The 15,529-nt window shown below is 39.8% G+C and overlaps 1 protein-coding gene across 3 annotated transcripts in view; it reads right to left on the reverse strand.

Annotated features, from left to right (window-relative positions):
- SMG1 (SMG1 nonsense mediated mRNA decay associated PI3K related kinase) overlaps window positions 1-15,529 on the reverse strand; it is a 112,968-nt gene that overhangs the window by 71,850 nt on the left and 25,589 nt on the right. For 2 of the 3 annotated variants that reach the window (XM_075564559.1, XM_075564558.1), the window contains exons 2-6: window positions 5,989-6,152; window positions 4,668-4,823; window positions 2,790-2,926; window positions 1,421-1,479; window positions 198-411 (exon numbers count right to left, since the gene is read on the reverse strand). In XM_075564559.1, the coding sequence (XP_075420674.1) occupies window positions 198-411; window positions 1,421-1,479; window positions 2,790-2,926; window positions 4,668-4,823; window positions 5,989-6,152 (730 nt within the window). Of the gene's footprint in view, window positions 1-197; window positions 412-1,420; window positions 1,480-2,789; window positions 2,927-4,667; window positions 4,824-5,988; window positions 6,153-9,318; window positions 9,377-15,529 lie in introns of all 3 variants that reach the window. The other variant, XM_075564560.1, reaches the window with a different exon arrangement.

Raw genomic sequence — 15,529 nt, forward strand, 5'->3', positions numbered from 1 at the left:
GCTAAATGCAAAACAAAACCCCAAATATTTCAAATAGACCTTCAGTGTGTAGGCTTTATACTTCAGGTCAGGAAGAGAAATTTTAATTCTGTGATCTGTACTATAAGCTGATAACTCTCCATCTAAATTTCCGTTCATCAAAATCCCCTCCAAGGATGCATGCGAAGGAGCATTTTCGTCTGTCTCCCCAGTCTTACCTGCATCACAGATGAGAAGGCTTTCTTCTCTCCTACAGCCTCCAGTGCTTTGTAGGTGGCACACAAGTAGAGGAGTTTAACTTCATCTTTTGCAGATGAGCTAAATTTACTAAAAATCCACTTGAAGATCTTCTCTGCCTCATAGCTCAGAGAAGCACAAAGAAGGCCAAGACAGCAAGCTCCTTCCTGTCTCAACTCTTGAAGCAATTTGCTGCTGTTTATTAAAATCCAAACATAAAAAAGGCTTAAGTTTTCAAAGATGACAAGAATGACATATCTTATAAAAGAAAGTCTTAACTTAGGTTTTAAAACTATCTATTCATACTACATAAAAACTTATCCACTGAAAACACTGCACCCTCTTTTTACTGCTGTGCCCAAAGACAATGTCACCGTCAGACATTAGATTTTTTTTATTAGAACAGAAATCAATGATATGCGGTCAAAGGCCCAAAAAAACTAAAATTCTGGTTTAAAATTGTATCTCAAACACTAAATGTTCAACAGAAAGGGTAGCAATAAATTATCATAAAATAAACTCTATTTTCTAATATATAATGCCCAATGGTCAAAACAGAAAAATAAGAAATGATAATGGCTGAAAATTATGGGCTTACAGGGAGAACAACACTGGCGTAAGTATATTAATAACTACATAAAATGAAGCCATGAAAAGGCAGTAAGATGGAAACCTGCTAGATGAATTCGGGTTCTTTCCAACTGTGCAGCTCTCTGGGAAACCCCACTGAAGAAATGACTCTGAGCCCCTTGAGGAATGAATGTGAGGCCTTGAATCCTCCACTGCTCAAAGGAAGTGACTCCCTTTCTCTATTCTTCAAGCAGTTTCAAAAGTCTTCATGTAACAAAATGAACTTAATGCTTGACTCTGAGTTATGCTACTGTACACCAAGCAATGCTCCTGGTCAGCAGTCAGGTTAATGACAAGAAACAAATCTCTTTTGTTTTAAGGAGAGGTAGAGTGGGGGAGTTGGGGGGGGGGGGTAGGCTGAGGGACGACAGGCATTCTCTTTTCAAGTGGATTAGATTTATATTCAATGGAAATGAACATAGAAAAAGGGTAACACACATATGACAGGAGAACCCAGGGCTACGTTAAATGTTCCAGATTTTAAAAAGCCAATGGGTTTTACCTTCTTGTATATTTACTATTTAATCTCTGTAACACTTTTTAAGTCATTTAAATTGGACTATTATCTACTTACCTTTCATTAAGTACATCATGTACAGCAGACAAGATATTATCCAACTGTTTAACTAGTACCTTAAAAAATTAAAAAAAATTTTTATAAAAACGTGAGTCCTTGTTTTTTGACATTCTTATATTTTCAAGAATGTTATATAATCTGTTCCCTTGTCAACCATTCTGAATTATAAATGGATAGCACCTTACTTTCTATTATACTCACAACTGCACATTGGCATCTATCAAGGTATAATAAACTTTGCTTTTCTTTTTAATCATGTGGGAGTCAGTCAATTCAGCCAAACACCGATTCTGCTGGCTGTTTTATCTGGCAGTCACTCCATAGTTCCTCTTGCATACTATGACTTTGCTATTACACTATCCGAAATTCATCAACGGGATACACAGAGCCATGATCATTAATTAAAACTAACTCAAAAGTTGTTAAATTTATGTTGAAATTTCTTTTTTAAAAGACTAATGGATAGGAGACACACAATAAAATATACAAGTGGTAGAATTTTGGTGGTAAATAATACATGTTTAATGTAAAATTCTTTCATGTTTATATATATATTTCAAATTTTAATATTAAAATAAGGATAAGAATAAACTTACTTTGAACCAAACGGGGTCATTCATTTTCTATTTCATATTTTAGCAAGGAGAAAGTAATTTGTGATGAAGAGAAAGTTGGAAGTACTCTTACATTATTTTGTATTAAAATTATTTTACTATGGGCGCTTATAACTCTTATAATTCCATACATCAATTGTATCAAGCATATTTGTACATATGTTGCCATCATTTTCTAAACATTTACTTTCTACCATTCTGGTTTTAAGGGATTTTGCATATACTTGCCCCTGGGTACCTGACCAAATTTACACATAAAACACCCCCCCCCCATTAGCAATAGCTCTTTTAGAACACAGGGGGGGAAATAATCCTGAGGAGGATTACCCAGAGGACAAAATACGTCAAAAATTAAAAGCACATCACTGCAAGAATGCATCAATGTAAACCCAACAATGGAAAAATATAGACAAATTGCACATTAAAGGCATCATTTTCCAGATCACACATCAGGCCACCCACCCACTACCATTTGGTTAATTTCAACAACTCACAGGGATTGACCAGAACTGCCCCACAAGGTTTCTTAGACTACAAATCTCTGGGGGAACTCCCAGAGTAGCTGATGGGCATGAACCATCGACCTTGAAGTAAAGAGCCCAACACTTACCTCACTGTGCCACACCAGAAATAAGGAATGTTACCTGTCTTTTGAAGCAAAACTTTTTCCCTTCTTAAATCACTCCAGATAGCACATATCTCACAATTTCTGGAACCACAAACATCATCAACATTTCCAACCATATACTTACCAGCTTATTTTCTGGTTGCTGAATAAATTCTTTTAACTGCTTTACAGTAGCCAGTCTGCGGTCTCTGTCGTCTTCCCGGGTAATCCTCCGAAGAAGATTCGACAGTCGAGACTCATCAGAATAAGACATCGATCGCTCTGTAAAGATACACAGTTTATTGTCCCTGGGTATAAATGTATTCAAGTAGGCAAAAAAGCAAGTCCACGGAATAATAGCTCAATGGATATGGTAATAATTATAAAATTCTCGATACGATTGAATTGTATGATATGTAAACTGTGTCAATAAAACCGGCAATGTATCTATGCAATAATGTCAAAACACTCAACGAATGCAGATATGCTCTTGTTCGTGATAACATTCCAAGCCCCAACTGACCTGCAAGAGTTACCTTCTGAAGGAACAGAGTAAATTTATAAACCTACACAATCTGAACACCTTTCTCCAGAGGACCAAGTGAGGGGAAGTTTAAGAGGGTACAGAACCTTTTACACTTACACACCACTCACTCTCTCTTTCTCCCCCCCCCCAACCCCCCTTTATACTAAAGGCAAGCAAATACTAAGGAAGGGACAAACGAGAATTTTCATCTCAGCTGATCAGTGTATTGTAAGTGGCTAACATATGCTAACAAACCACATCAAAGTTTCTGATAGTTTCATATCTCTAAGGCCTAGGTTCCTAAATCTGCCTCTGTATTGGAATCACCTGGGGACTACAGATCACTGGGCGCCTCCCCCTAAGGATTCGGATTTAGTCAAAGATCACTGATCATAAAATAGTCTACATCAGTGGAAGAAAACCGGCTTCTTGCAACGAGGTAGGCAGAGAGTATCTCAGTGAGGGTAAACATGGAGCTCTACTAGGTTACCATACCAGTCAGTAAGCCAGAGCTGGGTGTGCCATGTGCCATCACACACTACAGAACTCCAGCTCCGCATGGCGGCCGGTGCAGAAGTTGGAATGAAGTAGCCTTAAGCGGAGTCTTAACTTCTCATCATACCACACTTCTAAAACTTCAAATACTATTAAGAAACATTGTTGTCTCTGACTGAGTCAACTCCACTGCTGGATATTTCTCAAAAAAAAAAAAATCAGCTTTTAAAAGGCTAATGAAGAAAGCAAAAGAACACCACCAGAAAGCTACATATACACAGGTGTGCGCATGCACACGCGCACACACACACACACACACACTATCAAAAGGCAAAAGAGTAATTACGTAACTACTAAGTTTTACCAATAAACTATTCATTTTTTTAAAAGCTATTACCTTTTTTAAAATTAAAAGATTGTTTTATTGGGGGCTCTTAAAACAACCCATACATCAATTTTATCAAGTATATTTGTACATATGTTATCATCATTATTTTCTAAACATTTACTTTCTATTTGAATCCTTGGGATCAACTCCTGTTTTTTCCCCTCCCTCCCTCATGCCCCTTGATAAATTATAAATTATTATTTTCATATCTTATACCGACCAGTTATCTCCCTTTCCCCATGGTTTCTGTTGTTCGTCCCTGGGGGTGGTGGTGGTGGTGGTGTGTGTGTGTGTTAATTACCCCAAATTCACTAAATTTCCAAGGCACTATCTATACAGTGAGGCTTATGTTTCTAAAGTAGAAAGTGCTATGGGTACAACTTTAAAAGCCCCTACTTCCTGTCTTCTTCATACACCACTGGTTATGTTTCTGCAAAAATCCAGAAAACCCTTTCTTTAAATTATCCTGTTTCCTAATCTTGTTTTAAGAGGAAGCTCTCTACAAAGGTACTTCAGCTTTCTTGTGGGAAATTGCACTAACAAACAGTTCACGAGAACAGCAGAGGTTGTGTTGAGTCGTCGGAATGGGAATGGTTATGCAGACTCTGCCTTACCCTGTGATTTCCTCATGTCTTTGTTGGCTAACGCACGACTGCCATGCTGAACACTGGTGAACTCTGGGTTGGTCACATTGTTAACCCTCAGCTCTTGCCCCAACGACTTCCGACCATAAGTATTTTCCCCAGATCCTCCATTGACACTGTAGCCACCTAGAAACAGCAAGGATGTTATTTTAATCGACGCTTTGTTTCCCTGATAGTCCAGGAATTTATGCCTTAATTCCTTGTATTGCCTGCCTTGACATCCTTTTGGCTTATGTGTACCTTAATTGGAAGAACAGGCCTTTGGTGGTGCTATGGCTTGGGTATTGCTAACTCTAAGGTCTGTGGTTCAACGGCTCTGAGGAAGCAAGACGCAGGTGCCTGCTCCTGAAACTGCCTTGGAAACCTATATAGCAATGGTTCTCAATCTTCCTAAGACCAAGACCCTTTAACACAGTTCCTCATGTTGTGGTGACCCCCAACCATAAAATTACTTTCGTTGCTACTTCATAACTGTGATTTTGCTACTGTTATGAATCGGGAAACGCCTGTAAAAAGGGTCATCCGACCCCCAAAGGGGTCGCAACCCACAGGCTGAGAACTGCTGCTCTACAGGGTTATAGCAGGAGTCCTCAAACTTTTTAAACATGGGGCCAGTTCACATGGGGCCGGACTATAGTTTTTATAAAAAACTACCAACAAATTCGTATGCACACTGCACGTATCTTATTTTAAAGTAAAAAATCAAATGGGGGAAAAAACAGACAGCAGGCCGGATAAATGTCGTCAGCAGGCCCCATGTGGCCCGCTGGCCGTACGTTGACCACGCCTGGGTTATAGGGTCACTGTGACTTGGAATCGATTTGATGGTCATGGATCTGCCTCACATAGGGAGCTTTGGTGGCACTAAGGAATATGCACTGAGCTGCTTGCCGCGAGGTCAGCAGTTCTAACCACGGATGGATCTGTGGGACAAAGATAAAGCTGCGTGCTGTTCCCGTACAGTCTCGGAAACCCTGCACAGAATTCCTGTAGGAAATTAAGGCAGGTTTTGTGCTTTAAATCTGCTTAAAGCTTGCTAACAGAACTGGAGTGGATAGTCAGGAGGGATTCTGCCTTAACAATAGTAATTTTCTTGGGAAGAGCCAAAGAAATTGCATTAGGTGTGTAGGTGGACAATTTATAAAGTTTCAGAATAAACAACATATTTGGTGTTCTATTTTAAATATGCAGTAATTGGAAGAAAGAAAAGGGAGGAAGGATGGGAGAAAGGGAGCAAATAGAGATGGGAAGGAGGGAGGCTTTTGAAGTGGCCAGGACGAGAAGCACGTACCCTTTTCGTCATTCTGTAGGTCGGTGTGGGTTCTGGGATCATCGTGCCTTGGCCGAGACACCACAGTCGAACTGGAAGGCTGCAGTCCATAGGAGGAAGAACCACCCCGGTCTCTGGAGGACGAATATTTTAAATTGTCTGGGTCGGCTGATGCACTGTCAGTTCTGTAGAGAGAAAAAGGTCTAAGATTAAAACTTCAAACATTTTAATGGCCCATATCATGCATCTTGCTTTTATACAAGCCTCTCTCCTCCCTACCTTTTTAAAATGTCCTTTTAAGCTTTTTAAAGCTTTACTATTATAAATAGGCAATCCAGTATCTAGTCAATGGATAAGTACACTTGTGCACAAGTCCCCTGTAACATTCTAAAGACCCATTCATACAGAATAAGTAACTTCACTTGTTTTGCTCAGGTGTTCGCATGCCAAGTCCCATGCCCCAGCAACTTCGTTAGGCCCAGAAGTACGTGCCCTGGGCTGCTCTCATTTTAAAACAGAAAGTCCTACTTCTGAGAAACCACCTCATGCCCACAACCTCCAGGATGATGGTTAGGCACACCCTGTCCAGAATTCCTGTCACATAACTTTCAATAGAAAAAAAAAAAGAGAGAATTCTTCTGAATCTCTCCCTTCAGTTGAAGGTTAATTAGCAAAAAAAATTTCAGTCTTACCAGTCATAAAAATAGTAATAAATTAAAAAGCAAACAAATGCTGGCAGCATACCAGTGGAACAAATTAATTTCAAATGCTGTATCACAATGATATACCCCACATCACACTTGAATTTTTAATATTGTTTAGTGGAAAAATAACGTATAGAATAATGTTTTAAAGCAAGAGCAATAGAACATAAGAAAATAATATATTAGCTGCAACGTAAAACTGTTTTAAACAATTTTTAAATTGCAAATTAGATGGGGGTAAAGCTATTTGATGTCACTGAAAATGCTGGTCTCAGATGAGTATCAGTTAAAACTGTAAGAGGAGAAAGTTTCAGAAAATAAAGGTTAAGTAATAGAAGTCCAACAAATCTTAATTTGAAGGTTGCAGTCTACAAGTAATTTAAACTTTAAGCATTATTTACTAAACTTGTTATTTGAATGTTATTTGACATCAAAACTAGAGTACTTTTCAAAGTATCCGCTCTTTTCTACTCTAAGCATCGATTTCCCATCAGTAAAACAGGGAGCTGAGCTACATAATCTCTCACCCTGACTTAATGCTCTATTACACATCATCTATCAGGAAATAAAATAGCCCTAGATGCTCTGCGGGGGCACAAAATACGAGGAGGCCCTCTCCTACTCAAGTTCTTCTGAAGGGAACAATCTGAAAGAAATCACAGCTGCCTTCGGTACTACTAAAAACAGCTTCTGTGCAAGTACATGGGAAAGTCCAGGACAATGGTCGCAACAAAAACTACCTTCGTCCTCAGCTCCCATGCCCCTCTGCTCGCCACGTGCGGGAAAACAGCTGTGCTACTAACCCACAGAACCACTAGCAGGGGTTCAATCCAACACTACGGGCTGCACTTAACCACAGCCACTGCGGATGGCGGGTGCAGGGAGGTAACAGCTGCGCATAACGGACACGCACCTACATTACTCCTAAAATTTGCAAGCTGAATGGCGAGGGCAAAATGCAAGCATCCTGGAACACTGAGGTGTCTCTGGCTTCACAATGCAGTATAGTCTTCCAATATTCTAGCTTTACTGGATGATACACAAAGCTTGTCATTTCAACACAAGGAATTAAAAAACTATGGCATATCAAGAAACAAAATCTATAAAGATAACTTTCTAAGCATCCTACCTCTGTAAGTATTTAAATACCTTACACACTATATGACCATGAGAGGTTTTCTTTCTTTACTAGAAACAGGTTATCTCCCGTATATCTAAACTACCACATTAAACTTGTATCCACAACAAATCATTACATGCCATTTAATTTCTGAGAGCTTAAGATCTTTTCTGATAGTTTTTGAATTTCTATTATGCCCAGCATCTAACACAACCTATAAAAGTAGGCTCTTAGTAAATACATGTATAAACACATGACTAATTCTCAAACACCAAAATAACTGAAGTCTACCAGTATCTTTTAAGCATGCCTTCATATGTGGTTTTGTGTTTGTGTATCACATACATTAATTATCCTTACTGTTAACAGGATATTTGTATCATTTTTCTAGTGATGTGTAATAATCAGAAGGTAGCAGAAAATAGTTTATAGAAAGATCTGGACTCAAAATCCTGGCTCCATCAAAGGTACATGGTGCCTTTGCAGAAGTCACATCATTTCTGGGCCTTGACCGTCTCTTGCATAAATGGCAAAAAGATCTACCTCACGTTAAGATTGTTTCAAGCTTAAAGAAGATAATGATGCTCAGGAAAACACTTAGCCCAGAGGGTAGACTTATCATGACCATGACCTACCTATAAAATAAACTCAAGATCTCTAGGCTAATAAACAATGTACAAGAAGATCCTGTGTATATGAATACATTCAAAACAAGACTTTACTCTCAATATATAGCAGCTGATTTTAAGTTCTTGAATAAATAAACTGGACAATCTACTGCTACCAAGTCTATTTCTAACTAGAAAGCTCCTAATTTAAAATTAAACTGGAAGGGTGGAAAAATAGACAGGAGAGATTTCCTAATTTATTAGACATGGGTTTTAAAATCTCATGAATTATGAAGATTTTTTCTTTCTTTCAGAATTTTAGGTTTCAGAAATATAAAAGATAAAATAACTCAGATAGCACTGCTGCGCAGACTTGCCAAATTTTTTTAATGAAATTTATTAAAGTATTTCCAGTAAGAATTCAGTTTATGAGTATACTGAACCACAAAGCAGAAAACGATTTAACAGTAATATGAAATCTCTATTCTATATTATCTAGTCTGCTTAGGTCTCCCAAAAATTCCAGTGTCGGGCTAGTTAGCACCAACAAGAACATCATTCTGCTCTAGCAAGTAGAAGATTGTTAAAGACTTGAATGAGCACTTAAAACCAGGCAGAAGATACAATGCAGATTTGAACTCAGAGGTAGGCACAAAATGTTAAAGCTAGTTTTAAGGGCTGAAGAATCTATTATTTACCAGAATTAATGTCTCAATTTAGTGAAAATACAAAATGTACCTGTTAAGAATTCGAGCAAGGATCCAAAAAAATAATCCAAAGACATATAAAGTCCCTTTAATACTCTAAAAATATTATGGAGGAAACAAAAAGAAATGCAGAAAATTTCCAGAAATGATCAAACTGCAGTTAAAGCTTGATGTACATGCCACATGAGAGGTAAGTTTTCTAAAGCTCATACCTCAAAAATCGCATACTGTATAATATGGAGCCTTTGTGATGTTTTGCATCAAGTCAATCTGTAAGACAGTAGTTACAATATTAGTGAAGACAGTGAGTTAAAACATTTGTTGTTCAAACATGAAGCAAATATCATTCATGGGTTAAGTGCTTTTAGCTGAACTATGGCCCCCTAAGGTTTACAGTGTGTTGAAGCAAAAATTGAAGTGGAAAGTCACTCTGTGCCTTAAAGGATTGTTAGGTTGACTTCAAGGTGGCCACCAAAAATTTTCAAGTATAAAGGACACAAACCACATGCAAATATAGTCATCACTCAATTTAGTTGCCTATTCTCAATAAACAAAAAGTGAGAGGTGAGTCATTCTGAAAGTAGTATAAAGAGCAACTAATAAAAAAAGAGAGCCATCTCTGGAAAGAGTGAATGAAGTGCCAAGGAGTTCCTTCCAGTCCAGGAAGGAATTCTCAATAAGGAAGCATTTCCATAAAGTACCCCAAAGTGACTTGATGCAAACACCCTATTTAGTGGTGCCACGGACATGAATGCTTACACTTGTGAACTACATTTATTAAGGGATTTTGCTCTCTTGATGAGATCTAATTGGTAATGGATATTAACCAGGAAGTGATATTTACAAGAAAGCCAAGGAGGTGAGATGAATTTACTCACTGTCCTTTTTCATAAAGAAAAGAAAATGAATTACGCAGTGCTTTCTGGCAATGAAAAGCTTACACTCTAGTCCATAATCCAGGATACAGTGTACGTATCTGCTTTTGCAGCCCCCCTGAATCATTTCAGCAGCCCCCAGGCGCCGGTGTCTTCCACTTGGGGAAACACTGCCCTCAAGCAATGGTCTCAGATAGTGGCACATCGTCAAGTATTTGTAGACTATGCGACATCTTCTAAACTAGCAGATAAGACCATTATAAGTGACGTACCTTTAAAAACATTCAAGGATATCCCTCTAATACCTCTTACCCACCTGAATTCAGATTTGTTTTCATGAGGGATAAGACAAAAACTAAAACTATACAATACCCTGTGACCTTTAACCACTTTACACCCATGATGCTAGCCAAACACAAACAGAAAACAACAAATGCTGGAGAGGCTGTGGAGATACCTGGAACTAGTATACATTGGATGTATATACATTGGATGTACATACAGCAACTGTGGAAAACTATATGGTGATACTTAAAGCAACTGAGAATTGAAATCCCATGTGATCCAACAACACCACTATTAGGCATGTACCCAAAACACGAGTGGAGGTATGCTTTCCCATGTTCATAGCAGCACAGTTCACAATAGGAAGAAACTGAAAGCAGCCCAAATGCCTAACAGCGGAAGAATGTATGAAGAAACTATGGTACATACACACAATGGAATACTATACGACCTGGAAACCATCATGTTGAATGAAGTAAGTTAATCGCACGGGACAAATATTGTGCAAGTTCACTACTACGAGGGGAAACACCAATTAAACAAATCTTAGGGACCAATTCCTGAACCAAAGGGGAAAAGGTTACTACTGGCAGCGGGCCATCTAACACCTCCCTCGTAAGTACCTTGCAAGAGCCATGGTGAAGGAGCAGACCTCATATTGTCTGGGGTCACTCCTCCAAGAGGGGGATACGGGAGAAGACCAACCACATGAAGCTATGCAACATCGAGACAAGGCTGGGGCAAATCAATGTCCTACCCCTTGTCCCCCAGGAATGGAAGGACCAAGACCAGAAGAGAGGAGCATCTACATTTCGGGGGCGGGGGTGGGGCATTGCTGGCTCGGTTGATGAGTATGGTGGTAGATTGGGAAGAAGAAACCTCACATCAGGAAGGCAGACTAAGCAAGGATTGTAGGGAAACTACGGGGCAGGGGAACAATGGTCTAGAGCAGTGGTTCTCAACCTTCCTAAGGCCACAACCCTTTAACACAGTTCCTCAAGTTGCAGTGACCCCAACCATAAAATTAATTTTGTTGCTATTTCATAAATGTAAATGTTGCTACTGCTATGAATTGGGTGACCCAGGACAAGCAGATGGACTCGGGGCCCCCAGTTTTGATCACATGGCCCTGCTGGATACTTACCCTCACATAATAGTCACTGGAGATAAGGGTGTTACAGCAAGGTGTAGTGAAGAATGCAGATGGTGTCTAGTTATCAATTGGGATGGTGTCTGGGGAAGCAGCAATTCAAGCAAGGAGTCAGCTAAGTCCACACAGAAGCAGCACATCAGCTTGTGTGAGCCAAAGATGACAATTTTAACCTTCAGGACCAAGGGTGTGAGGGACGATGCTGGGAGAGTGGAGGGTGAGTGGGTTGGAAAGGGGGAACTGATTACAAGGATCCACATGTGACCTCTTCCCTGGGAGAGGGACAGCAGAGAAGGGGGGAAGGGAGACTCCGGATAGGGCAAGATATGACAAAATAACGATGTATAAATTACCAAGGGCATATGAGGGAGGGGGGAATGGGGAGGGAGGGGGGGGAAAAGAGGACCTGATGCAAGGGGCTTAAGTGGAGAGCAAATGCTTTGAGAATGATTGGGGCAGGGAATGTATGGATGTGCTTTATACAATTGATGTATGTATATGTATGGATTGTGATAAGAGTTGTTTGAGTCCCTAATAAAATGTAAAAGAAGAAAAGAGAAAAAAATGATTAGGGCAAAGACTGTACAGATGTGCTTTATACAATTGATGTATGTATATGTATGAACTGTGAAAAGAATTGTATCAGCCCCAATAAATTGTTAAAATAAAATTTAAAAAAATTTAAAAAAAAATTCAAATAGGGCAAAAGGAAAAGTATCAGAGTTAAAATTATGAACACCCAATTTGCAGATGGTTATGGAGGGCAGTGGGACCCCAAAACCCAGCTGCAGAGTATCTAGTCAGATTAAGCCACTGGCAGATCCCCTCTAGCCATAAGCAAAGGTCTCAAAACAGCTTTACTATCAGATAGAGATAATTATGATCAGGATTATACTGAATAAAAGTGGATACTTGGGTCAGTTGACCTAACCTGAAACTGCTCTAGATACCAAGTATTCCTTGCTTATTTCATGACATAAATTTCCTTCCTGGCCTTTTAAATATTAAATGGTGGCCTCTTCTTTCTTACTCATTATTTGTATTTGAATCTCTATCATTATTTTATCCCTCTCACTTTGGTTTTGCTTTTTATTGTTTCTGTTGGTTTTTCCAGTTTGTAAAGCACAGTAGACGCAAGCGGTAGGGGGACAGGCAGGGTGAAGGGGTTGGGGGGGAGGGGCAAACAATGTATGAGAGGGGGGAGCACTCAAAGTGATGGTGATTATACAACTCATTTAAAAAGCGATTTAACCATGGGGGGTGAGGGGAATGTTCTAAAATCGATAGTGATAATGATTGTACAACTCTTCTTGATATGACTGAACTACTGATTTGTGTGTATGAGCATTAAGTGCCAATAAACTTTTTTAAAAGGCAAAAAAAATTTTTTAAGCTTGCCCACACACAGATTTGGCCTTTGCCCTCAAAGGGTGGGAATCACTTTCTAAATCCCTGAGAGGTCATGCCTTCGCAGAATGTCTTTGTCTGTCTGTGGACTATGGACCACACCAGAGAGTCTCATCTTGGTGGGGGTTTTGAGTCATGGGCCACCAACTCGACCTCCAGAAGGCCAGAAATGGAAGTCAACAACGTAGGCAATGAACCATGGTTTCTCAGGAAAGACTACACCACGGCTAAGGTAAGCTTCCAGTAGACAATACTCCATGGGCATTGCCACACACCAATACCAAAAAATAATACTGCCTTTGACTCACAAGGAGAAGACAACTGGAAGCTCTGTGTCTGGAACTTTCCTAGACGCGATCTTATACACTTTTCACCTTAACTGCAATCTACATTTTAAATCTACAATAAATCATCACGAGCATAATAGCTTTGAACAAGTTCTATGGTGTTGCTAGCACATCACTGCACCCAAGGATGATGCTGAGGTTCCCTGAACTTCAGCTGGTGTCTGAAGTGAAGGCAGTCTTGCAGACGTGCCCCTCTAACCATGCAGCTGTGTTTAGTCTTTCGTGACTTGCAGGACACACTTAGCCAACCATTCTCAGTTTCTTGGAAAGCGCCTATCCTCGTCGTAGTATGTGCTACTGAGGTTCCAGAGCTGAACCAAAGTTGGACATCTCTTAAAGGCAAAGCAGGAATTCAAATTCCGTTCTATCCTACGTTTCTTTTAACAGTGCCTGTAAATGTCCTTCCAATAAACCTATTAATTCACCTGAATGTGGAAGCATTCCTGGTTTTCTTTCATGGGTCGAAAAACTTCCCACTTCACTAAGGCTCAGGCCAACATTACCAAGAGTATACTCCCAAGTCCTTCCTTTAAAGTGAAACAAGAAAACACCCAAACGATAATTCTCTGCCTCCTAATTCTACTTCCTCAGACCTTTCAGTCCACTTGGAAGAAAAAAAAACAATCTTCCTAGCCTTCACTCACTTTTCAATCTACTGCCTCACTCATGGCAATCAGCTAAACTTGTTGCTGCCAACCTAGGAGCGGATGACTTCCCTGTTTGTAAAATCCCATGAACTCTGCACTTCATCTTATTTGATGTTCCCTGATGGCTTGCTTTTGGCAACTATCTTCTCACAATCTCTCCCAACAGGGTTCTAAATTTCTCTTAGTTGTTAATTATAGTGACATTCTAGCTTTTTCCAAATCCAGGGACTTCCTTCTCCCTTCATTACACAGCTTAGACAGAATGATCTATCATTTCAATAACATTCTGTAATTCCCCTTATGTTCCTGTGAGATTTACTGGCATCATCCAAGCATATCCTTTCAAATCCATTTTGACTCATAGCAACCCTATGTACAACAAAATCAAAACACTGCTGGGTCCTGTAAATCTTCCCAACTGTTGCCTGTCTCGCCTATTGCTGCAACCAGGTAGCAATCCAACTTATTGACAGTCTTTCTCTTTTTTTCTTTTGCTGAACTACATGACCAAGCATGATGTATCCTCCTCCAGGTAGCAGTCTGTCCTTCTTTATCACATGTCCAAATTAGGTGAAACAAAGTCTTGCTTTCTCCAATTGTAGGGAGCACTCTGGCTGTGCTTTTTTTTTCCGAGGGGAGGGGGTGGCAGCATCGAATGTTTGATTCATTAGACTCCAGTGCTTCAGTGCAGAGAGATGACACATATTTGTGCTTCAATACTTTCAAACATTGAGATTCGGATCATTTCAAGGTAAACAAGTTTCCACACAGACTAGCTTTTTAAAACAATATCCTTTTGATAAATTATTTTTATATAAATAACAGAGAAAGGAAAACCAACATGTATAACAAGGTCCTGAAGCACGAGTACCATTTGGGCAGAGGGGACAGAACAGGCAGCTGACAGGTACGAAAGTATCAACAGTTCTATCCTAGGGAAGACTCTGGCTGTGCTTTTAAGACGGATTTGTTCATTTTTCTGGCAGTCTGTGTTCTACTGAATATTTTTTGCCAATGTCGTAATTCAAAGACATCAATTTTTCTTGGGTCTTCCTTCCTCCTTCTCCAGCTTTTGTATTCATATGAAACCAATGAAAATATCCTGGCTTGGGTCAGTCACCTAGGTCCTCAAGGTGCAATCTTTTGTGTGAAGCTTTGTTTTCAATACTTGTGGATAAGTGAAATCACCATGCTCTTCTACCCTTGGTCTTTGTAACGCCCACCCAGTAAGGGGTGGGAAGCATGCAATCAGAGAACTTGGGGGGCTGTAGGGGGTCTTGCAGTTAGCACAGCCCACCATCCCTAATCACCCCCATAAATCATGAGTACTGTCTGTGAGTTCTGTGTGGCCAATGCAAGGAAGTAATTGATGGCAGCAGGGTAAAGGAGGGCAGAAGGTAGACGCACACCTAAGCTCTACTTCAATTAACTGGTCGCAATTAGCCTTGGGCCGGTGTGGGATTGGATTCTATTTGGGCTGGAGTAAGTCAAACTTGGGGCACACCATTTCCACAACACTTTAAAGATCTTTTGCAGTGCACCTGCCCAATGCGATGTATGCTGGGATTCGTCATCCTTCACTTTCCCCAGTCCTCCAATGTTTCTCCGTAGCAGCCCTTTTGCATGCTTTTCAAATTCCAAAATGTTCTAACACAAAATGTTGATACATTCTCTCAACTTCACCAAAAGAAAAGGTCCCACAACATATCTGC

Source organism: Tenrec ecaudatus, chromosome 12 (genome assembly GCF_050624435.1).
Source record: "Tenrec ecaudatus isolate mTenEca1 chromosome 12, mTenEca1.hap1, whole genome shotgun sequence".
NCBI lineage: Eukaryota > Metazoa > Chordata > Mammalia > Afrosoricida > Tenrecidae > Tenrec > Tenrec ecaudatus.